Source organism: Tachysurus vachellii, chromosome 14 (genome assembly GCF_030014155.1).
Source record: "Tachysurus vachellii isolate PV-2020 chromosome 14, HZAU_Pvac_v1, whole genome shotgun sequence".
In the NCBI taxonomy this organism is placed as follows: Eukaryota; Metazoa; Chordata; class Actinopteri; order Siluriformes; family Bagridae; genus Tachysurus; species Tachysurus vachellii.
This window is the reverse complement of record NC_083473.1, coordinates 22,532,097-22,556,966: the sequence shown is the minus strand read 5'-3', so window position 1 is coordinate 22,556,966 and position 24,870 is coordinate 22,532,097. Positions and strand designations below refer to the sequence as shown.

The 24,870-nt window shown below is 43.4% G+C and overlaps 1 protein-coding gene across 4 annotated transcripts in view; it reads right to left on the bottom strand.

Moving 5' to 3' along the window:
• The window catches only part of myo9ab (myosin IXAb), a 107,383-nt gene that overhangs the window by 51,253 nt on the left and 31,260 nt on the right, over nucleotides 1-24,870 (bottom strand). For all 4 annotated transcript variants that reach the window (XM_060887535.1, XM_060887533.1, XM_060887536.1 and 1 more), the window contains exon 2: nucleotides 22,396-23,323. In XM_060887535.1, the coding sequence (XP_060743518.1) occupies nucleotides 22,396-23,247 (852 nt within the window). In that variant the 5' untranslated portion in view covers nucleotides 23,248-23,323. The remainder of the gene's footprint in view (nucleotides 1-22,395; nucleotides 23,324-24,870) is intronic.

The following is a 24,870-nucleotide window of genomic DNA, read 5'->3' as shown; positions in this document are numbered from 1 at the left end:
ATAAATTTTTTCTTAATGTTCAAGTCTGAGGTGACGGTGGTAAGGAAAATCTCTTGGTGGAAGGAATCTCTCGTTCCTTTATTTCCTTTCTCTACGTAGGGATTTATTTGTTCAGGATAAAAACTATTCTAGTTTTAACATGAAGTCCGTTTTATTTTTCAGTCCTAAAGCTGTCTTTATGATTTTTAAGTGATGCGTCCTATCCTCTGCAATCTCATTGTTCTACATGTGAGTTCATCCTCAGCAGGGAGCGCCTCTAAGTGATGACACTCCAACCAGATGTAGAACATCTGGGGTGGATCAGGCAGGTCCACAGAGCAGAAAAGGTATTTTTCTTTCTCTCACAGATTGCACATAATCAAAAAATGCACTTGCACTAACTGCAAAAAATAACTGTGGTGCAATATGTTTGGTGTTTTTTTGTGTGTTTGTGTGTTTTAATAATTAATCATTGTAAATATACAGCATCTCACCTATAATCTTGTCTGAACAACATACATTCATTCATTCATCTTCTACCGCTTATCCGAACTACCTCGGGTCACGGGGAGCCTGTGCCTATCTCAGGCGTCATCAGGCATCAAGGCAGGATACACCCTGGACGGAGTGCCAACCCATCACAGGGCACACACACACTCTCATTCACTCACGCAATCACACACTAGGGACAATTTTCCAGAGATGCCAATCAACCTACCATGCATGTCTTTGGACGAGGGGAGGAAACCGGAGTACCCGGAGGAAACCCCCGAGGCACGGGGAGAACATGCAAACTCCACACACACAAGGTGGAGGCAGGAATCGAACCCCCAACCCTGGAGGTGTGAGGCGAACGTGCTAACCACTAAGCCACCGTGCCCCGCTGGTATCACAACACTTCCATTTATAACAATCTATAACAATGACTAACTCTGAGACTGTCCTAATATTCATTCATTCATTCATCTTCTACCGCTTATCCGAACTACCTCGGGTCACGGGGAGCCTGTGCCTATCTCAGGCGTCATCGGGCATCAAGGCAGGATACACCCTGGACGGAGTGCCAACCCATCGCAGGGCACACACATTCTCATTCACTCACACAATTACACACTAGGGACAATTTTCCAGAGATGCCAATCAACCTACCATGCATGTCTTTGGACGAGGGGAGGAAACCGGAGTACCCGGAGGAAACCCCCAAGGCACGGGGAGAACATGCAAACTCCCTGTCCTAATAATTCTATTATAAATAATTCACCGAAGCCAATTATATTTATTCCTAATGATAATTTTTTGGGAGGTCGAAAGAAACCGGTGATCCCAGAAATAACGAGAAACATGCGAAACTCCTTACAGACTGTACTTTGAGCAAATTACAAACCCTGGATTCGCACCGGTCGTCCATCGTTACTGCCTCTATAACATTTCAGCATTCACCTGCACGAAGTTGTGCTCGTTTCTAAAAAGTACAGCAGCCAATGCTACGTCCTAATCGTACGGTTCGTGGTTCAAACAAACAAAAAGCTTAAATGCTCAGAACACTGCAGAACCAGCAGGAAAGAAGAGATAAGGGGAAGATTTACAGTACAAGGAGAGCACAAAATAGGTCAGAGACACAGTGAGTCACCCTAATGCTCCAGAAATGATCGTCTCAGACTAATTCCAGCGCTGGCGCATAAGTTATTCAAAGGAGTGGAAATATGTGGGGTGATTTGCACAGACCCAGTCGCTCTCTCCCTACGGGCAGGACACAGCGGCAGTGCGTGAGGAGCTCAAGGACGTTTAAAAGGATAGGATGCCAGCTAGAGGGCTAGCTCCATTGCCTGCTTACCCACACACACACACACACACACACACACACACATTGTTTAAGCCCTGGCATCCTCCACATCCACCATGCGGATTTCGTAATAACCGAACAGCCAGAATAAGAACATGTAATAAAAACTGTGGAGCCTGTATCATTTCTCATTTAAGTGGCCTGTTCTGATTACAGAGTCATTACATGAAACTTCATAAAGCTTAAATCCTCAGCTTCCGCATTTGGTCATGGATGTTATTACCCTGACAGAGTCTCCTGGCTTTCGCAGTAAGTGTAGGGTATGTACTGTAGGATGTGGTTTGGGGGCATGCTGTGTAGGAACAGGTGCCTGTACAGCAGATTTATGGAGTTTGACTCTACTTGTAGTGTTCAGTTTGGCAGATTTCCAGTATCACACTTGACTATGGTTTCTGTAAACCTTTTTTTGCCCCTAGGGGCGCTGGGGTATATATTATAGACTTCTGGTGAAAGTAGTAGCACAGCGTTTTACTGGGTTGCTCTGAAGGCAATGGGGGACGTTCACGTCGTGCGTGCTTTGTGTGTCTTAAAAACTAAATCTGTTTGATGCTTCATGTGGAGAATTTGTTAAAACGTCATTACAGGACAACATGACCTGTTTGTGGCTGCACTTACAACCAGGTGAAACTTAATTTGGGGGCTTAAAGATGAGAGCTAAATACACAGGGCTACAGTTGAGGTAGACTAGTAAAGCTCAGATAATAGAACAGCAGCCTTTATGTTTGTCACATACACATTACAGAACAGTGAAATTCTTTCTCCACATATCCCAACTTTGGAGGTTGGGCTCAGAGCGCAGGTTCAGACATGATACAGCACCCCTGGAGCAGAGAGGGTTAAGGGTCTTCCTCGAGGGCCCAACAGTGGCAGCTTGGAAGGGCTGGGGCTTGAACCCTGATCCTCTAATCAATAATCCAGAGCCTTAACCAGTTTAACCACCTCTGCTACTATTATTAGCCTTTCTGACCTGTCCCAGTATTTGCTTCTGACTTTAAGTACACAAAATCATTTCCCAAGTAACACACAACTGCGTTTCTTTACTCTGAAGGCACTTATAAGCCTCCAAGCTCTTCAAATGACTCATTCAAATTGCTTTAAATTGATCATCGTCACGGTGGCTTAGTGGTTAGCACGTTCGCCTCACACCAGGGTTGGGGGTTCGATTCCTGCCTCCGCCTTGTGTGTGTGGAGTTTGCATGTTCTCCCCGTGCCTCGGGGGTTTCCTCCGGGTACTCCGGTTTCTCCCCCGGTCCAAAGACATGCATGGTAGGTTGATTGGCATCTCTGGAAAATTGTCCGTAGTGTGTGATTGTGTGAGTGAATGAGAGTGTGTGTGTGCCCTGCGATGGGTTGGCACTCCGTCCAGGGTGTATCCTGCCTTGATGCCCGATGACGCCTGAGATAGGCACAGGCTCCCCGTGACCCGAGGTAGTTCGGATAAGCGGTAGAAAATGAGTGAGTGATCATCATCACAAGCAACAGAACAGCTACATCCGGAATCCTCTTTTTAAATCGTCCTCCCGTCTCGCTATCTCTGAGGGGTGGGTATGTCGATGTCCTTCATAAGCTTGGTGAGAGTGTGATTCCTCGTCTTGTGAAACTTTCGTCTGCGTCATAACGGAAGTTACTTCCAAAATTCGTTCAAAGCTTCATGGGCTGTGTGATAAAGCTGGATAAAGAGCTTTGGCTTTTAGGAGTTTCTCGTTTATCTTTGTATTGCAGGTTGTGTACGTGCGCAGCTTTATCAGGTAGCAGTCCCAATAACCCACCACCGCAGGAGTACTCCGATTTCATCCGAGAGCTATTCATTGTATTAGTCGCTAATGTTCATGGATTATCCAACCACAACAGAAAGTAATAGGAAAGCTGCGTATCTGAACCCCCTAAACCGATCCTGTGAGTTTAATCTGTTAAAAGTTGCCTACTGCTTCTGTCCTTTTAAACAGAGCAGCTCAAGCCTTAGCTTCTTGTCTTGCTTAAGATCATGTTTACTCTGAAGGGAGGTCTTAAGGAAGGAACTGATGCAATACCGGGGCCTCATTTTCTTTCCCGCTCCCTTCTGAGCTGCTCACAGAAACAAATTCCAGAGTCACCACACTGTCTCACATCACTGACCTCCTTGGATTGTGATTTTGATCAGAATGTCTCAAAGATCTCCTGGAGCAGTCCTTCCTGCTGCATTCCACAGACCAACAATAGTGCTAGTGTTTCCTGTGCGCAAGTAAATGTACTGAGAGCAAGAGAAAGAGAGAGAGAGAGAGAGAGAGAGAGAGCATAGGACACACACTCTTGCTTCAGTAAGCCACTTCAAAGGCCAGAGATAAGTAAGTTTTTTATCCTCTTCCCCTCTTCGCTTAAGAAGGCTAGACAAGGGACTGGAGTTGAAGTAAAGAAGACTGTGTGCAGCGGCACGAGCGGCAGCTGCCAAGCTGGGTGAGTGGCGTTATGTAATAAATAAAGGTGGCCAAGCTCTGAATACAATGGCCTACCTGTGCCACTCAGTGCACAGAAGCTCCAGGTTCTCCCAGATCAACCGTCTCAAAGGCCTGATGTTTGGCTCAGCTTTCTCTCAACTCCTTATAAATGTGATTATATTAAAGGCAGAGCTTCCAAAACTACTTCTGCCCTTTTTCCATCGAGGCAGTTTGAGTGCTGGTTCGGAACCTAATTTAGAACCAGTTCTTTCTTTTTCGACAGCCAAAGCACCGGCTCTGAACCAGGAAAAGTGGTTCTTAAGTAGCACCAAAACGTTGCTGGTCTACACTTAAGAACCGCTTGTGTCAGGGGCTGTGGGCGGGGCTGTGGGCAGGGCTACTGTTAGCGCATTTGATAATGTACCTTAAGTATACTAATGTTTAATACACTTTTACTTTACCGCAATATGATCAATTATCAGCACACACGATAGTAGGTAGCTACATGCTAAGGCTAACTTTTTTCTGTGTTAATGATAAAATAACGTTATGTACTTTCTCGATCACAACCTCCGTTTATACAGATTACATGGAGCTGCACGTACACGTCGGATTCGCCACGTTTGGGTGTTAATGTAGGTTCGCAAAGCCATGAGCATTAACAGTAAAGCAACATCCGCCATTGTTGATGTTGTGTTTGTGTTTGTCGCTGCTGTGCTAACGTTGCTGTGTAACGTGACACGTATACAGTGACGTCAGACTCGGCTCTGTGACGGCTCTCTAACCGATGGAAAGGCAAACCGGTTCTTAGAAGGTTCGCCAGTGGAACCAACTTTGAACCAGCACTAGTGCTAGATCTGAACCAGCACCTGGTTCTTTTTGGTGGAAAAGGGGTATTATTGGAAGTTCTGGAGGTACCCAAGCACTTGATCATATTTTTAACAGACATACCATTGGAAAGAGCAAACAAGCCAGTTGTTATGTATAAAAGGGAAGTACAAATAAAAAGAAATGTAAAAAATAAATAAATAAATAATCTCGGGAGCTATTAAGACCATCCAGGATGGACCGCTGAGGCAGCAAGAAAATAAATCATGATAAACAACAACCTAATTCAATTGTATTTGTACGGCACATTTAACAATGGGCGTTGTCTCAAAGAAGCTTTACAGAATATAAGTTCAAGGTTAATTTTAGACTTATATTTAAATGTGTTTGTATTTATCCGTAATGAACAAGTCTGAGGTGACTGTGGTGAGGAAAAACTCCATCAGATGGAAGAGGAAGAAACCTTGAGAGAAACCAGACTAAAAAAGTGAACCTCGTCCTCATTTGAGTGACACTGGAGGGTGTGATTATAAACTGTTATAGAGACTGTTATTATGAATAATGTTCTTTCTGCAGTCAGATACAGTCTGATAATTGTGTATCGATTAGGAGGTTGTTGTCTTCAGAGACCACATGGAGTTGATAACTTCTCTTTGAAGAATGTCTGAAATCTTCATGAAGCGTAAACCAGGTGGAGCTGGAACAATCTCTAGATACCTCAGGATCCTCACAGGGACAACAACAATAAACTTTCTTTCATCCTATGAATCCCATCCAGGGAAGAATGAATTTCACTGTGCTGTAACGTATATGTGACCATAATAAAGGATTCTTCTTCTTTATGTGCCAGCAGGGACTTTTGTTTTGTTGTTGTTTTGCTATATTCTGCGTATTGAACAGGATGATGCGGTGTGAAAGGTGGCATGAAGAGTGATAAAGAAGTTGGATTACCGCACGGAAGTTGGGAGTTCTGATCCCAGCACCGGCAAGCTGCCATTGTTGGGCTCTTGAGCAAAGCCTTTAGCCCCCAACTGCTCAGTTGTATACGTGAGATAAACGCAAGTCGCTCTGAATAACAGCGTCAATCAAATTCTGTAAATATAGTGATGGATTACAAATACCTTAGTAATGACTGTTAATCTGCTGCAGGTCAAATGATTAAAACTCATCTGACAGACTGATTAGCAGTACAATGATTTACAAATTGGTGGATCTGACAATTGACCAAAGGTATTTATTTTTTTTTATCTCTTAAACAGTTTCAGCTAAATATTGTTGGTGGCAGAAATTTTGCAGAATCCCTACTTCCAAATATAAAGTTATAGACGAGTAATCGTTTATAGTCAAAAGTTTGTCCTTTTCCTGAGGGCCTTTTTACACCCGGTCACTTCACGTGTTTTCTCTGATCCGATATCTATCTGATTTGTTAAAACTGTTCCATTTACATTAGGCCACATAAACGCGTCTCGGCGAATCGGATATCGATCCGATCTTTCTACTCCCGCCCAAAATGCTAATATATTTGACCTCATTTCCGGGGTAATTGAGTTAAAATACGAGTGACGTACAGTACTTCCGTTTGGGAGGAGTATAGCGCTGACGTATGTGGCTTGAACAACCACATTCATTTACACCTGTCCAGTTTCATCTGAAACGCGTCCCAGACCACCTCCTGAAGGGGTTTGAACCATCGGATTTATATCCGTCTTCGAAAACGTTCCGGAGGGCATTTAGACCTGGTCTTTTTACCATCAGATCACAGAAAATGCATGAAGTGACCAGGTGTAAAAAAAAAACCTGAATCTGGTTTATCTAAAGGTTTCTTCCTGATGTCATCTCAGGGAGTTCTTGCATTGTGTCTAACCTAACCAATAAGAGCACCAAATGAGCACCAAAGAGCACCAAATGAAAGGAAAAGAAAAGCAAAAATCTACTAGATGTTGAAGTGGTGGGAAGTCACTTCAGCACCCATGTTGACCAGATCCCACATTCTCTATGTGTTGAACACCACATGACTTAATCACCAACATCACCCTTGTGCGCTCAGTTGCTTCCCTGAGGCTAGAATGAAGGGAAACAGATCGTTAAGGATGTCAGAAACTTGGAGCCAAACTCTGACTCTGAAACAGGAACCCGTTGAAAGCACCTGCGCTTTGTCCGTCTCGGCCGTGTTACAACCGTAAAACGAAACGGCGTTCGGAGATGTTTCCCTTTATTGTACACTCAGAGACAAGAATAAAGCACGGTGCTGCGAGGAAATAAAGTGGTTGTCTATAAAATTCTAATAAAAAGGACTGCAGACTGCTGAGGTGTTCAGTGTTGTTAGTCGGTGTAGTGTGCTTATAAAAAAAGAAAAAAAAGTTTTAAAAGGCATTAAGGTAATGAACAGACTTGTTGTGGTTAGACACAACAGGAAGCTTGTGGTCATGGCTCTGAAGGGGTCGGGCATTTCTGCTGCAGTGCGATAGGTGACGTGAGGAAGCAGATACAATAAGAATAGATTGTGTGAAAATAAAATGAAGTGCAGAGGAGTAATGGCTCGGAAACGCTGACATTTCGAGAGACGAGGAGAGAGAGAGAGAGAGAGAGAGAGAGAGAGAGTGAAACCTGTTCTGTGCCACAGCAACTAGAATTAAAATGGATTATAATCTCTTACACTGCCGCCAAATACGTTACACACACGTCACACAACTGGACTGATTATTCTCTGTGTAGATCCCAAACCCGTAAAAGCTACGGTACTAGTACAGCACTCAGCAGGCAGGATGAACGAGTCGCTCGGTGCGAGCCTCGAGCTATTCATATGCGTGAACAAACATCTGGATCCAATTGGGCTCCAGGAAGACTTCTTGATGGCTTCTCACCATCTCCCGATCGCCTGTCGACATGGGCAGAGGTGAACAAGAAACACACGTTGTGGTTCGGGGATCTGATGGATTTGGGTCTGCGGTTACAGTTTGTTTGCTTGAGTATGTTCAGAGAGTTGGGTGTGGAGTGCTGGAGAGGAGCTGAGCTTGCACTTTTAAGCTTGAAATTCAAAAAGTATTGGTACCAGGCCAACAGATACAGACGGGCACAGACACACACACACACACACACACACACACACCCTGAAGCTAGAAATGTTAAACTAAATATATAACACTCGTACATACATACACAGGCGCTGAGGTATTTATTTCGTTTTTTTTTCCACAGTGGATCTCATCTTGTTTTGTGTGAAGGTGAAAGGGGAAGAAACAAGCTTTACTCATCTTTCGAAGATCTTTATAAAACGAATATCTTCAGCGTGTCGGTCTCAGGCGGTTTGGATCGCCTTGCCTGCATTTCGTTAAACGTAAACCCGTATTAATTGACAAAGTCTTGACAAAGGCCTTAGAGTAAGATTAGATTAAGATTACTATCACTGTCTTAACATCACCTAGGGTTCCTTTAGAAGATGGATTTCTTTGAGAAAGAGATTTACACATAAAAATGAAAAATATCCATATATATATATATATATATATATATATATATATATATATATATATATATATATATGGGGGACATGGTGGCTTAGTGGTTAGCACGTTGGCCTCATACTTCCAGGGTTGTGAAACTCCACCTCCTCCTCCTTGTGTGTGTGGAGTTTGCATGTTCTCCCCGTGCCTCGGGGGTTTCCTCCAGGTACTCCAGTTTCCTCCCCCAGTCCAAAGACATGCATGGTAGGTTGATTGGCATCTCTGGAAAATTGTCCGTAGTGTGTGATTGCGTGAGTGAATGAGAGTGTGTGTGTGTGTGTGTGTGTGTGCCCTGCGATGGGTTGGCACTCCGTCCAGGGTGTATCCTGCCTTGATGCCCGATGACGCCTGAGATAGGCACCTCCCCGTGACCCGAGGTAGTTCGGATAAGCGGTAGAAAATGAGAGTGAGTGAGTGAGCGTGGCCTGGAGTGTGTGATGTGGAGCGTCTTAAACAAACAGCAACTAGCCAGCGGTTAAACTGTTTAATGATGTGGGACATCCGAGAGACACTACAGCAATGACTATAGTTTTGAGGGTTTTTTTTTTTTTTTACATCAGATTATTATTAGTCTTAGATTATGTGGAGTGTCTGCTTTACATGAGCTATGTGTGAGCTGTTACTATAGAAACATTAACATAGAAGACATATGTGTGCATTAATATTCACGTATTGATAATGTAACAGTCGGAAATGCCAGCTGTTAGATTAATATGCTCACTGCACTCATATCTATTACAATGGAACACCGGCAAATTTATTTATTCGTGTGTTTCACTGCAAGATATATACTGTATACAAAATATTAAAAAAATTTTTTTTTAAAAAACCTTGACCAATCAGATTTGAGTATTCCACCATGCTGTTATGCCTGTTGACAAAAATCTACCTAGATGTGTATGTACTTGATGTAATAACGTTTGAGGAGAGAAATTGCATCAGCAAACGTGACGCTGATTGCAGCCCTCACACACAAGGAGCTGCGAGAAAAGAAACCGCGTGATGAAGTGAAGCGTTTATGAACTGCTGACAGATTTCAAGGTGATACGCAAGTTCAGCAGTGAAAACTGGAGAAGCGGCGAGCGCAGGCAGGGTGTAAACTAGGCCGAGTGTGTGTATGTGTGTGTGTGTGTGTGTGTGTGTGTGTGTCGGGAAAGAGAGATTCTGCTGACAGCATGTGGGGCCTATTCGCACCAGGCAAAGAGAACAAATCAGCATCTAATTACAACCGCCAGAGCTGCAATGCAGTGCCAAACAAAATCTCACCATGACACTGGGACAAAAACCTCATCAGAGTGTGTGTGTGTGTGTGTGTGTGTGTGTGTAACAAATATTTTTAACTTATTCCTTAGTAAGATAGTAATATAGCATGCTTAGGTTTCGTCAGGATGCAGCATTCCTTCTAGACACAAAGAACTGAACTGAAATTTCACTGCTCTGAGCTGCAATGCAGATGAAACGCAGCGTCCACGTTGTTACGGAGTCGTTCGCATCACTAGCAGTACAATGAAGAGAGAGACCTGACCTGACCCGACCCGACCCGACCCGACTCTCAAAACCAAGGATTTCCAGACTTAAGCAAAATCTCTAAACTAGACGCACAAAAAATGCCCAATTATGACTCCAATCAACTGTCACGACTGGAGGTGAAGGCAGACAATTGATTTCTTAGACCAAGACCAAACAAACAACCAAAGCTGTGAAAAAAAATAAGAACAAGACAAGAACAAACCTATGGGCGAGACGCAAAACAGGTGTGTGTGTGTGTGATGAGGACGTGAGGCGTCGGGGCTGATGGGTAATGCCGATGGTTTAGTGTCGATTCCGGCATGACTAAAGACATCGATATCTAGATGTTAGGATCAGTATCAGATGTGTTTATCTAACATTTCTTAAGGTCCAGCTACATGAAACGGTGGATCAAATATGGGGGGGGATTCAATGTTTCACACAATTTTTCTATTACAGTTAAAGAAAGCGGAGGGCACGGTGGCTTAGTGGTTAGCACGTTCGCCTCACACCTCCAGGGTTGGGGTTCGATTCCCGCCTCCGCCTTGTGTGTGTGGAGTTTGCATGTTCTCCCCGTGCCTCGGGGGTTTCCTCCGGGTACTCCGGTTTCCTCCCCCAGTCCAAAGACATGCATGGTAGGTTGATTGGCATCTCTGGAAAATTGTCCGTAGTGTGTGTGAGTGAATGAGAGTGTGTGTGTGTGCCCTGCGATGGGTCAGCACTCTGTCCAGGGTGTATCCTGCCTTGATGCCCGATGACGCCTGAGATAGGCACAGGCTCCCCGTGACCCGAGGTAGTTCGGATAAGCGGTAGAAGATGAGTGAGTGAGTGAGAGTGAGAGTTAAAGAAAGAAAAAAAATGCCTCATGCCTCCTTTAAGCCTAATGAAAGGTCTGTTTTCTAAACCCATCCTGAGGGTTTTACAATAATGTCCGAATCCTTCTAATGCTGTAGAGAAGAAACCGACATGAGCGTGACAATTTATCGTGACAGTTTAACGTCGCCGTGGTTCAAAATCCTGGACTAGGAAACCTGATGTTTAGGTGTAGACGCGCTATCGGGTTAATAGATCTCTTTTTAATCTTTTAGATGTACACAAGATAAACAGGCAAATATTTGAACAATGCCGTTTGGCCTGCTGCTATTTTTGAACGCACACGCGTTTTGAAGTCAAGCAGAAAGCAGACTCCTCTGCTTCGTGTCGGGTTTTAACACACTTTACACCCTTTAACCGCACAACACATAAATAAACTGGAAAATGTAGACGTGTTATGTTTACAGCCACTTGTGTTACCAACATTAAAATTTTGAACTGTTGAGAAAAAAAGAGCATACAAGGCCTGGGGACACATTTTGGGGTTTAGCGCTTTTACCATTTGAAGACGTCCGGCTAGACGACAGTATGAGGCGGTCATTTGGGAGATACTCAGTTCTTACACTCAACTTACATTTAAAGTGAAACCCCATTTAAAACCTACTGTACAAAGAGGAAAAACGGTATAAAATATCCGAGCAGGATTTGAAAGTGACGTGACATACGGCTAAGTACGGTGACCCAAACTCAGAATTCGTTCCCTGCATTTAACCCAACCAAAGTGCACACACACACTGTGAACACACACCCGGAGCAAAAGGGCATCTCAATCATGGTATTGTCGACCCGAGACTCGAACCCACAACCTTAGGATTACGAGTCAGACTCTCTAACCATTAGGCCACGACTTGCCCCGTTTTTGTCCTGCGATTTGTCCTGCGTTCTTATAGACTTCACCTTTGAACCCGAAGTCCTGTCACTGCTATGCTGGAATAAACTACTTCTTCATTAAGATCTTCACCATCATCATCACCTCTTTTCTCCCGTGCTCGTGGCTGACGAGAAGCAGAAACCTTATTGCTGGTTCGTGTTGTTTTTGTGATGTTCTTTCCATACAATCTATCCAGAAGCAGTTCTGAAATGTTTCGAAAAACAAAGTAGGAAATGAATTCAGTTTTATAAGAAAACCAGCACACACTTAGAAAGAAGGTCAGAAGAAGAGGTCCCAAGGGCTTTTTTTTTCAACCAGAGTTATGGTTTCCTCTCTATGCCTTGACCCTACTGGGAAAGAAGCTACTGTTCCACATTTATTGGATGAAGTGATAAAACTAACCAAGCTAGCAATGAGGGTTCAGTGAAGGTTTACAAATGGAATGGATCTAGAAGGCTTTAAACTAACGACGCAGCGCATTTCTGTCTGTAAAACGTCAGACAGACTCTGGTTTGGTTTGGGCTCTTAACGTATTAAGTTCCATTACATCATCAGGCGGCATCTTTAAAGTCTTAAATGCTGTGAACGCGCGCGTGTGTGTGTGTGTGTGTGGTCTACTCCAGATGAGGTCAAGCATTTGAGGTTGAACATCACACACGATTTTGAGCAATTTACAAGCGCATCTAAAATTCTGATCTAATTTGCCGTCGTAAGCCGATCCCTTACTCTTCCAATTCCCCTGTGGAGCTGCTGCTGGTGCACAGAGATGAAAAAGAGACGCAAGAGGAAAAGAAACAATACGAGAGAAAGAAGCTCTGGAAGAAATAAGAGAACACACACCCTGAGGAGAGAAAAGCATAATACAACACACCCACACTGAGGGAGGGGAAGAAAAAAAACAACAGTGGAGCTCTTTTGAGGATTATAAATGTTACTGATAGCAAGAAAGCAGGTTTACATTAGAGATTCACTTTCACCTGACTTCACTTAATATTTAATAAAACGAAGTTAAATAAACCCAACTCGTTTGTGCCGTCGAAGCCGTTTGCTGTTGTACAAATAGTTAACGGTTCCGTTCTGAACAACGTGTTTTTAAATCTTTGCAACAGAGAAAAAAAAAATCATCAGTTAATCTCTGTTGCCTGTGTGGGCAGTAGTTTGTTTAGAGCAGAGAACATTTCAGAACTCCTACACAACAAAACCACACTGAAATCAGACCTTGTGTCTTTGTGTTTGTTCATTTCCATTGTGTTTTTACGTTTGTGCTTTTTTGCTGCACTTTATTGACAGTTCCAAATGTTGCAGCAATCCAAATACTTGGGAATATATTTGGAGAAATATTCTCTTAACTTTGGACGGTTAACAGACGGCGACATTAACAGACGGGGACATTTACAGATGGCGACATCATAAACCGGCGGCGACATCATAAACAGACGGCGACATTTTCAGATGGCGGCATCGTAAACCGGCAGCGACATCGTTAACAGACGGCGACATTTACAGATGGCGACATCATAAACCAACGGCGACATTGTTAACAGACAACGACATTTACAGGCGGCAACATTTACAGATGGCGACATCGTTAACAGACGGCGACATCATTAACAGACGGCGACATCGTTAACAGACGGCGACATCGTAACAGACGGCGATATCGTTAACAGACGTCGACATTTACAGATGGGCGACATTTACAGACGGCGGACATCATAAACCAACGGCGACATCATTAACAGACGGCGACATCGAAACAGACGGCGATATCGTTAACAGACGTCGACATTTACAGATGGGCGACATTTACAGACGGCGGACATCATAAACCAATGGCGACATCATTAACAGACGGCGATATCGTTAACAGACGTCAACATTTACAGACGGCAACATTTACAGATGGCGACATCATTAACAGACGGCGATATCATTAACAAATGGCAACATTTACAGACGCTGACCGCTGACATTTACAGACGGGGACATCATTAACAGACGGCGACATTTACAGACCACGACATTTACAGACCACGACATTTACAGACGGCGAAATCATTAACAGACAGTGACATCACTAACAGACGGCGACATTTACAGATGACATTATTTACAGACGGCGACATCAACAGACAGTGACATCATGAACAGACAGTGACATTTACAGACGGCGATATTTACAGACGGCGATATTTACAGACGGCGACATCATTAACCGATGGCGACATTTACAGACGGCGACATTTACAGACGGCGACATCATTAACAGACAGTGACATCATGAACAGACGGCGTCATTTACAGATGGCGATATTTATAGACGGCGATATTTACAGACGGCGTCATCATTAACAGACAGTGACATCATGAACAGACGGCGAAATTTACAGACGGCGATATTTACAGACGGCACCTCCACTCCCAGTTATTGTCAACAAGCCAAAAGTGCTGGAACTTTCTTTCAAAATATTCGAATTACAATAAAGCTGGGTGTGAAACCATGAGCTAATCAAGAATTCATATCTGGCTCATTCACACCCACATGCACATTCACACCCAGGCTCAGGTAATGTAGAATGACTGAAGTTGTCAACATCGCTGTCATTTTTAAGATTCTTCTACAGTCCTGAATTACCGGTGGCACCAAAGAAATACAATCAAAGCAATCGATAAAGAAAGATAAAGAAAGAAAAGTAGAGCCATGTGATCGCTTGTGCCCTATGACCCTGGAACTCAAGCTCATTTGGGTTGTAGATGGTGGCAGAGAAGGATGTGGTGTATAGGTGTATGTTTGCTGCTCTGCCTTCAGTCACAGTGATCCTTGGTGTGTACAATCATTGTTCATAACCTGATAGCAGAGTGACAGAATGAGTTAACGGTAAGACAACGACATCGTGCCTGAGGGAAATGGTGATATCTGACTGTGGCCTTACCGTCACAGAGAGAGAGAGAGAGAGAGAGAGAGAGAGAGTGTGTGTGAGAGAGAGAGAGAGAGAGAGAGAGAGAGAGGGAGAGAATGTGAGAGAGTGTGTGTGTGAGAGAGAGAGAACGTGAGAGAGAGTGTGTGTGTGTGTGTGTGTGTGTGTGTGTGTGTGTGAGAGAGAGAGAGAGAGAGAGAGAGAGAGAGAGAGAGAGAGAGAGAGAGAGAGAGAATATGAGAGAGAGTGTGAGAGAGAGAGTGTGTGTGTGTGTGTGTGTGTGTGTGTGTGTGAGAGAGAGAGAGAGAGAGAGAGAGAGAGAGAGAGAAAGAGAGATACTTCTACACTGACTTTTCCTTTTGTTTTATCCAAGAAAGAGTTAATTTCCTCGACAGTATACAAGTCATTAACAGCTGCTCTGAGAGAATGAAAGAAAGGAAGGAAGTTAACAGAAGGAAGGAAGAAAGGAAGGAAGGAAGGAAGGAGAGGTAGAGAGAAAGATAGAAAATGAACGAAAGAAAGAAAGGAAGAAAAGAGAGAGAGAGAGAGAGAGAGAGAGAGAGAGAGAGAGAGAGAGAGAGAGAGAGAGAGAGAGAGAGAGAATGAAAGGAGGGAAGAAAAAAGAGAGGAAGGAAGGAAGGAAGGAAGGAAGGAAGGAAGGAATGAGAGGTAGAGAGAAAGCTAGAAAATTAAAGAAAGAAAGGAAGGAAGAAATAAGAGAGAGAGAGTGAGTGAAAGGAGGGAAGAAAAAAGAGCGATAGGAAGGAAGGAAGGAAGGAAGGAAGGAAGGAAGGAAGGAAGGAAGGAAGGAGAGGTAGAGAGAAAGCTAGTAAATGAAAGAAAAAAATGAAGGAAGAAATAAGAGCGAGAGAGAGAGAGAGAGAGAGAGAGAGAGAGAGAGAGAGAGAGAGGAGGGAAGAAAAAGAGAGATAGGAAGGAAGGAAAAATATAGAGAAAGAGGGGAATACAAATGAAATAAAGGAGAGAGAGAGAATGAAAGAAAGGAAGGAAGTAAACAGAAGGAAGGAAGGAAGAAAGGAAGGAAGGAAGGAAGGAAGGAAGGAAGGAAGGAAGGAGAGGTAGAGAGACAGATAGAAAATGAACAAAAGAAAGGAAGGAAGGAAGAAATAAGAGAGAGACTATGAAAGAAAGAAAGGAATAAAGAAAACAAGAAAGAGAGAGAAAAAGAAAAATGAAAGAGAGAGAGAGAGAGAGAGAGAGAGATGTGGGTGTGTACAATACAGAGAGCAGATGTTTTAACAAAACAAAAGGAGCTCTAGCGTAGGCGAACACAGATTATCCTGTGTGATGATCAGGGGCTCAGCAGATCACAGAGCTCTGAAAACCCAACAAATTAGAAAACAACTGTAAGGAATCCAACCGTAGGGAAAAAGTTCACGACTGAAAGTGATTATTTACTTTCTGCCTGAAGTCCAGCTCTGTGTTCATACTGCACTCCTAAAACTCCAGCATGCCACAGAGCTTTTATGGCGTCTGCTAAAGAAACTCTCATAGCTCTCAAAAGACACAAAAAAAAAAACCTACTAAAGGTTAGTAGAGTGAAGTGTATAAAGAAACACACCGCTTGATGTGTGGTGTGTGCAGTATGTGAGTCTGGACACACTCGCATTACAGATTAGACATTCTTATACTGTAATATGTCAAAGTTAGGAAGTTACATCTTATTTCCATCATTTACACTTTTAAAATAACAGAAAACAAAAAAAAAAAAGGCGTCTGCAAAAGTTTAGGCACCCTGCAGAGTTAATACCTTGTACTGCCCTAATCTGTAATTTGATGCCTTTGTGTTGATTTTTCCATCTTTTCTTGGCTTCTTTATGCACATTAATACAAATTTTTACCTGGGGTGCCCAAACTTTCGAGCCCCACTGTATTATATTCAACATGCAACAGATCTACTGAGCAAAGTGAGCTATTTGTTTCCGTTCGTGTGGGCGTGAACGAGCTCGGATATGAAGCTCGCGGGACGAACGCACGTCAGGATGCATTTACAACATTTATCAACGGCATGTTGACGGTTCTGTACATTCTGTCTCATGTTTTTTTTTTTTTTATTCCCTTGTGCTTTATATCCACAGGCAAGGATACTGGTGCTACGTTACACACCGACTGTCCGCTTTATTAGGTACACCTACTCATTTATGCAGTTATTATCCAATCGGTCGATCAAGTGCCAGCGGGACGCTGATAAAATCATGCAGAAACCGAACAAGGGTGGCACGGTGGTTTGGTGGTTATCACGTTCGCCTCACACCTCCAGGGTTGGGGGTTCGATTCCCGCCTCCGCCTTGTGTGTGTGGAGTTTGCATGTTCTCCCCGTGCCTCGGGGGTTTCCTCCGGGTACTCCAGTTTCCTCCCCCGGTCCAAAAACATGCATGGTAGGTTGATTGGCATCTCTGGAAAAATTGTCCGTAGTGTGTGATTGTGTGAGTGAATTAGAGTGTGTGTGTGTGCCCTGCGATGGGTTGGCACTCCGTCCAGGGTGTATCCTGCCTTGATGCCCGATGACACCTGAGATAGGCACAGGCTCCCCGTGACCCGAGGTAGTTCGGATAAACGGTAGAAAATGAGAGAGTGAGTGAGGGTTGCTACCAGACTGGCTGGTGTGAATATTTTAGAGACCACCGATTTTTCTGACATTTTACACGCGACAGTCTGTAGCGTTCATACAAGAAATCTTAAAATAGATATTAGCCTATTTAACTAGTGAGACTAATTAAATTCCAGCCTCAGTAGGCTATAAATAATGCTCTCTAGTTCCAATAAATATTACAGCGTGCAGTATAAATGAGCCTAATATCTGGCTCGTTCGTTGATGTTCATAAAACAAATCAAAACTGAGAGGGTCTGGGACATGAAGACATGCGCTAGGGAAGGTCTGATCACATATGATTCATACACATGAGGCACTGCTACACACACACACACACACACACACACACACATCCATCTGAAGTTCTAGACACAATGCTGTCCCTGAGGACTCAGTTAGCTGAGTGACATGTGGATGTGAACCATCTGCTCAGAGCCTCCACTGCACTAACAGGCAAGAAATAATAACCCAGGTGAAGGTAATGAAAAAGAGACGGGTGTTAATGCAATACTGTAATACGGTGCTTTGAAATCCCTGTTGTAAGATGGATGGACTTTAGATTTTGGTTATGATGAATACATCCTTTAAAATGTTCAGTACACTGTGTTCTTTTTCCCCTCACGTCTGTTCCCTGCTGCTTTGACTGTACCGTTCCTGTTGTTATTTATTAATATTATTCCTTTAAAATCAAACGGATGAATAAAAAGCATCCAGGGGAAAGAGGTCACTCTGGTCTGTTATGAGATCAACACAACAAAGGAGAATTTCTGTGAAACAATTAGAATCCTACATTAACTCAACTGAGTATCTTTCTAGGAATAAAATGGGTCTCTGTGTAGAAGGAGTTAAACTTTCTTTTCCTTCCTCTGTTGCTGAGTTGAGATTAAATCATGAAATGTTGGAGGCCACGTCTCAGACCACACGGCATTGTGTCCACCACCAAGCTGCTGAGTCATACTGACCACGGTCAGCCACGCTACGTCTCTGTCCGTGTAAAATAAGACGTTCTTCTGTCGGACAAATCACAGCCAGGTTCCTCAATGAATGCAGTGATTTTAAGATAGATAGATAGATAGATAGATAGATAGATAGATAGATAGATAGATAGATAGATAGATAGATAGATAGATAGATAGATAGATAGTGGAATGCATAGATCGAGAAAAAGAAATAGATAGATAGATAGATAGATAGATAGATAGATAGATAGATAGATAGATAGATAGATAGATAGATAGACAGTGGAATGCATAGAGGGAGAAAGAGAAATAGATAGATAGATAGATAGATAGATAGATAGATAGATAGATAGATAGATAGATAGATAGATAGATAGATAGATAGATAGATAGATAGTGGAAGGGATAGAGGGAGAAAGAGAAACAGATAGATAGATAGATAGATAGATAGATAGATAGATAGATAGATAGAGTGTGAGAGAGAGAGAGAGAGAGAGAGAGAGAGAGATAGACAGGCAGATAGATAGATAGATAGATAGATAGATAGATAGATAGATAGATAGATAGATAGATAGATAGAGAGATAGAGTGAGACAGAAAGACAGACAGAAAGACAGACAGACCGACAGACAGACAGACAGATAGATAGATAAATAGATAGATAGATAGATAGATAGATAGATAGATAGATAGATAGATAGACAGACAGACAGACAGACAGATAGATAGATAGATAGATAGATAGATAGATAGATAGATAGATAGATAGATAGATAGAGTGACAGAGAGAGAGAGAGAGAGAGAGAGAGAGAGAGAGAGAGAGAGAGAGAGAGAGAGAGAGAGAGAGAAATAAATAAACATGTCTAGTTAAAAACCACCAAGCTGTTTGGATGGTTAAAAAAAACAGTAGTTGAAATGAATCACTGATGTAAGAGTCTAAGCTAAGAGTCTCAGAATAAAATTCGTCTGCAATTCCTGTAAAGCAGTTGATAGATTATTCAAGTCAGCTCTATAATACTCCCAGACAGAGATATTCAACTGGCCCAGCGGTTAAGCTGAGATCAGATTACCCATTAGAGTTATTACTGCCACAAAGTCCTGTGGTAGACGACTTTTATAGAAACTAATGATTACTGGAATTAAATCAGCTCTAAACTGCCAGTTAGATCTTACTGAAGAGATGACGTAATGTTAATGCTAGCAAGTGTTTCTGTGTAATGCTTATTTCCAAAGTTCATCCATCCATCCATCCATCCATCCATCCATCCATCCATCCATCCATCCATCATCAGGGTCGAGCCTATCTTAAGATCATTGGATGAGAGACAGAAACATACCCAAAATGAGACTATTTTGAAAGTTTAGCGGAAAATATAAGCCTGAAGATGAGCGTGAGATGGAAACAGCGAGAGAGTGGTTGAGTTTGTCTGGGGGCTCAGGTAGCCTCCTCCCTTATAGAAGATGACTAATAAATCTTGGAAGTCACTGGTCAGGCTGAAGCACAGGATAATCTGAAGTGATGTGTTATAGTGAAAGTAAGAGGCTTAGTGAGAAAACATCAGGGCGTCAGGATAATGGACCACAGGAACATTGTTTTCTCAGGAGTGAAATGTCAGCAAATTTAAACCTCCACTGAGAAGCGCAAGAGTCATGTCAGGGCAAAATTAAAAGCTCTACAACTCTTTACGTGTGTGTGTGTGAGTGTGTGTCTAGGTATAGCCAAAAACAGACAAGAGTTGATATCCATTAGCTAATAAAAATTACATTTGTAATGGGTTTTTTTTCCCATCCGTCTAAAGACACGCACGTCTTTGTGAGATGTTCAATGAATAATATCGTATGTACTGTTGTAAATAAATAATACTGTGATGTTTTAACCAAACCCTAACCTTCTACTTAGCAAACTCAAGGAAATACACTATACAGTATGGACCAGAAATACACTATATGGACCTGGTCATCACACTCGTATGAGTTTGCAGTTCCCAACGCTAATGCACCTTTTTCCACCGAGGCAGTTTGAGTGCAGGTTCGGAGCCTAATTTAGAACCAGTTCTTTCTTTTTCGACAGCCAAAGCACCGGCTCTGAACCAGGAAAAGTGGTTCTTAAGTAGCACCAAAACGTTGCTGGTCTAGACTTAAGAACCGCTTGTGTCAGGGGCTGTGGGCGGGGCTGTGGGCGGGGCTACTGTTAGCGCATTTGATAATGTACCTTAAGTATACTAATGTTTAATACACTTTTACTTTACCGCGATATGATACATTATCAGCAAACATGATAGTAAGTAGCTACATGCTAAGGCTAACTTTTTTCTGTGTTAATGATAAAATAACGTTATGTACTTTCTCGATTACAACCTCTGTTTATACAAATTACATGGAGCTGCACGTACACGTTGGATTCGCCGCGTTCGGATGCTAATGTAGGTTCACAAAGCCATGAGCATTAACAGTAAAGCAACATCCACCATCGTTGATGTGTTTGTGTTTGCCGCTGCTGCGCTAACGTTGCTGGCACACGTGACACGTATACAGTGACGTCAGACTCGGCTCTGTGATGCTCTCTAGCCGGTGGAAAGGCAAACCAGTTCTTAGAAGGTTCACCAGTGGAACCAACTTTGAACCAGCACCAGTGCGAGCTCTGAACCAGCACCCGGTTCTTTTTGGTGGAAAAGGAGCATAACTGCTTAAAACGTGTTTGTTTGCTGTAGCGGGAACTTAGAGGTAATTTTTGTGATCCGATAGCTATCCGATGGTAAAAAGACCAGGTCTAAATGCTCTCCGAAACTCTCTGAAACACGAAACCGTTATTGGAATCAATTTAAGATACTTTCAGAACGAATCCACTGACGGTATTTTATGCAATAAAATCTTGTTGGTCAACACAGATCTTGATTTCATACCGAAATGAAGGGGAAAAAACTGGCTTGACTCATCACTAACAAACTGAAATATTGCATTATTCATAAACACAACAAGATTAAGTTAGCTTAAAGTTTATTAATGAACATCCAGGGTTGAAATCTGGGTTGCCTTTTCACTGACTAGGTATATTTGTTCCTGATTTATATCGCAGGATTTTACAATATCATTATGTCATTCCCTCAGGCTGGCTTGCTGCTGGGTTTGTACACGCCCCTCCTCCGGGTGATGGATGGCTCAGTTGCTCTAAGCCTGTGTGGAATGCTTCTCCAGCAGCTCCACGCTGGTTAGGTTCCTCATCTCTCTGAACAGTCTCTCAGCTGTATGTTACAGGTCTGGATCTGTCACCGCTGGCCAGCTGGCCCTTCCAATACCTCAAGCTAGAGCAAAAACCTCAAACTCTAATTACTCTGAGCGTCTGGAACGTGCTAAACCGTCCGCTAGTATCTACACGCGCTTAAAAGAGCGGATCTCAAAACGGGTTTAACTCTTAAATCCATGCTTGGGAGAAGCTCATTTAAACTACATTCAGTAGCAATTTTAGTGGTCCTGTGGAAGCAGAATAACAAAAGACTCGTGCATTAATGTGCACATAATATCGGCAAGAAATACTTCAAATATCTGAAATGTTTAACCGGCTCTTCTCTGCCTCATCCATAGGCAATAAAGGGTTGACCTCAGGACTGGGTTAACAAGTGCTGTAAGAGCATCTCAGCCTTTCACACACTCACACACACAAGCAGAAAACCGCACACTCTAGCAACAGAAATTCTCAGCCAATGAGGCAAACATGCAGTCTGTACAAACAGCCAATCGTGTCACACAAAAATAGAGACTGACTCTCACAGCTGTATCATGCTGGGAATTCAGTCTGTTGTGAATCTGGTTTTGGTTCCGTCCCCAAAAACACAGGGAGATATCTGTGTGTACTCTCGGAACAGCTGGGTCTGCGTTAGCCCAAGGAGCATTGTTAGCTTCTAGTGAGACAGCTGCGACTGCACATTGTGTTTGCAGCTCTAAGTTTTCTCCAAAATTCAGTATAGAGTGTGAGAGAGGTTATAAACTTAGTGTATAGTTGTTGATGTCTTTATGCATCTTTTTCTTTTTACTTATTTTGTTTGTCCCTTATGAGCACTTATCCTGATACTTTGTCTACACTTACCTCCAGTACGGGTCCAGCTCCTAGTATGATCTGTTCAACCCCGCTTGCGAAGCCCTTCTGGCTGAGCGCAGTAAGATGATGGATCAGAAAGTTGGTGCTCTGCGTCTTCCCTGAGCCACTCTCCCCAGATATGACGATACACTGATTCCTGTGCCTCTGCAGCATGGCATGGTATGCGGCGTCAGCTATGGCATAGATGTGTGGCTCCAGCTTGCCCAGCTGGTGGTTATCGTACATCTTGACATATTTTGGGTTGTAGATAGGGAGGAACTTGAAAGGGTTGACCACTATCAGGATACCGCCGGCATAAGTGTAGATCTTTTCCTGTTTGAATCGCGAGCGCAGGTTTTCAAGCAGTGTCTGCTCGTTGAGGTCCGGCAGAGTGCAGAGGTCTGCAGCGTGCCGTCCGGCCGGGGGCTGAGGGAGTAGTCCGCGCTCGACCAGCCGCCTCCGCTCCTCGGTCACCCTCAGCCACATCTGAACGTTACCGTAGTGGATGGAACCATCCAGGTTCTTCTCTCGCAGCAGGAAGCGGTAGTCATCACTGCTGAAGCGGTTCTCCAGCGCTGTGCGTGGCCACAGCATCATGCGTTGCACCGGGCAGTCACTCGGGTTCAGAATCCATTCCTCACCTCCAAACTCCTTCACCTCGGCCAGAACGTAGAGTCGCGTGCGGTCCAGCCGCAGACGCTCGATCACCTGCTCAATTACCTCAGCAGCCGACGTGACCTTGTGGGCCAACACAGGGCAGTAGACAGTGCCCTCGGCCAAGGCACCTGGGTACACGCGTACCGTGAATTCTGAGTCTTCGAGGCGCCGGCGATGTCCTCCAGCGCCATGGCAGCTCATCATTGAGCAGCAGCTCCCATCGGCGTCCGCCTTCGCACCTCCTGCACACAGCTTCGGGGGCGGAGTCAAGACATTCCAGCTGAAATGAGAAACAGAAACAGTTAAGATTCAGAGTGCATGTAGAATAAATATACATCAAGGAGAATCAGGACTCTACCCTTCTTGATAAACTAAGTGAGATATCCCACAACTGAGCCGTGCACGCTGGATTTAACCGCCCTACTGCCAAATTCAACAACTGCCGTCGTCAACTCAGAAGCGCCTGTTATCCTGACACAATGCTTTAACACACACATCCTGTTGATGTTAAGCCTGAGGATGCCATTCATAAGCTGAACACTCAGTACAACAGCATGGTTTGGCTTTTCTTAACCATACAACACAATGTACATTCTGACATGATCTGATCTGTCAGGGATCTCGGTTCCTAAGTTAATAAGTGCTTTTTGTACTCCTGGCAGTATGTAATCTTGTAAACCTACCAGAAGATTTCACCAACAAATTACAGTAAAAGCCATTTTAATAACTATTTGTACGCAGCCGAGCCTGCAGTTTTCCCGCTCCGTGACACGAAGACACAGCATAGCCTGCTTCTCAGGCACAACATGCAAATTCGGACAGCGAGAAAACGAACGAAACTGCAGCGAGATGGTGGCGTTTTACTACTATTGAGACACCTTTGACTTCAAATAAACCTCAGACACAGGATGTGGTGACCTACAAAGCACCTGGATTTCATAATTCCAGGACCAACCTGTCTGTCAGCAAGAAAAATGATGGTACTAAAAGACTTACACTTGCTTCTTCAATAGCGTTTGAGTTACTGCTCAGGTGGGGGCAGTTGTAGCTCAACTGGTTAAGGCTCTGGGTTGTTGATCAGAGGATCGGGGTTCAAGGCCCAACACAGCCAGGTTGGGCCACTGCTGGGCCCTTGAGCAAGGCCCTCAACCCTCCCTGCTCCAGGGGTGCTGTATCATAGCTGCCCCTGCACTCTGACCCCAACCTCCTCAGTTGGGGTATATAAAGAAAAGGATTCTACTGTGCTGTAATGTATATGTGGCTATTCCCATGTACATCCTATTCCTTCTGTTTAGTTTCTGTTTCTATTTGCATCCATTTGTCTGGAGAAGTTCCAGATCTTCTTCGAAGGTGTAAAAACCCCAGACAGTCATTCTGAACTCATGCATCCTGTCTCCGTGATTGTCCTGGTGTCTTGAATTTCCTCCAAAACACATAATATACTAAAAGCACAAGAGCAAGTCTGAACATATTAGGTTAAGTGCACAGTATAACAGATGACTAATCATTTTTAATCCATAACTGAGCAATTCTGTTGTTGCCTTCTGAGTCATCTGGTTCAATTGGCATTTGACTCATTTAGCCAAAAGACAGGAAAAAAAAGCAAAAGACGATAAGGTATAAAACAGATGCACACATTAGACTAAGAACAGGGTTCAAGTTAATGTGAAAGCTCTCTCTCTCTCTCTCTCTCTCTCTCTCTCTCTCTCTCTCTCTCTCTCTCTTTCCACCAAGCTGTATAACATGTGGTGCATAAATATTCACCCCCAAAATTTGTAGACTAATAACCTGGAACATAATTGGAATTCTATGTCAGGAATCTAAAAA